Raw genomic sequence first — 966 nt, 5'->3', positions numbered from 1 at the left:
GAGAATTACTATTTTTTTATCTCTCCGCCGCCGGGCGGCGTCTCGCTCGTCGTCGCCGGGTGCTCACCCGCGACGACCGTCGATTAGGCAACACTCCGCCTGCCTTGCAGGTCCAGCGTCTTCCCGTGGCGTAGCGCGTACTATGGTCGCGGGCGTCACACTAAGTGTAGCAGCGAATACTAGGCAGCGATAGCGCCGAGACTATTGCTCGTACTATATTACTTCGCTACTACCACGGTGAAGGCGCGGCTTGCGATAGCCTGGTGCGCACGGTCACTCTGACCGGCAAATCACCCTGTTTTTTACAGTGAGCTTCGAAAAGAGTACCAGGCCGCCGAAGATCGTTGTTGGGGCTGCCGGTCTAACAGTTGCCACATGTCTTCACACACCTTGATGAGTCAGCGCATGCATGGTGGTCTCGTCCGTTTGACGGCCCGAACCATAGGTAAACCCTTTACTGATAGTGTGCCTCTGACACTGCTTTCCCTACTTCAGCTCGAGGTGTACGACGTTCTTAGTCCAAGAGTCAGCTATCTTCCGGCGTACCGCGGTCATCACTCTGGTCCGTTCTGTCCGAGTTCGCTATAGCGCGACAGACAACAGGAACATCAAATTCGTGGATGATATCGTGACCCGTGAACGATCTCCCCTTCAAGGTCAGGAAGCACAGAGGACTTGTATCGCTTTGTCGTCTCGTTTTCTGTTAGACGGCTCTGTGTGAAGCTCTGGTGACTGAAAAAGGAGAACCTTGACTGCCTAAGAAGGAGTAAGACAAACCCAAATTATACACTTCACTATCACCTACTGCACCGTCTATCCGCCACCCGCGAATGTTCCTTCGTTTTCTTCTTTGGCATTCCGGAGATTTCATTTTCCGATATGGGCTTCTTCAAAGACACACGACTGTGTTCTCCGCTGTCACCTCTTGGGATTTTTTGCCTTTCTCTTCACCTGCTTGACGGGACA

General features: G+C 52.7%; 1 protein-coding gene across 1 annotated transcript; it reads left to right on the top strand.

The window, feature by feature from the left end:
* Nucleotides 1–254: 254 nt before the first annotated feature.
* CSUI_009467 (uncharacterized protein) lies at nt 255–925 on the top strand (the record flags this gene model as incomplete). The annotated part of the gene is made up of 2 exons (XM_068069583.1): nt 255–307; nt 496–925. Coding segments are annotated over 2 exons (279 nt in total), but the record flags the coding sequence as incomplete, so codon positions are not given.
* Nucleotides 926–966: the final 41 nt, after the last annotated feature.

This window comes from Cystoisospora suis (assembly GCF_002600585.1).
Source record: "Cystoisospora suis strain Wien I chromosome Unknown contig_5656, whole genome shotgun sequence".
Classification (NCBI taxonomy): Eukaryota; Apicomplexa; class Conoidasida; order Eucoccidiorida; family Sarcocystidae; genus Cystoisospora; species Cystoisospora suis.
This window is presented reverse-complemented; position numbering and strand designations above follow the sequence as displayed.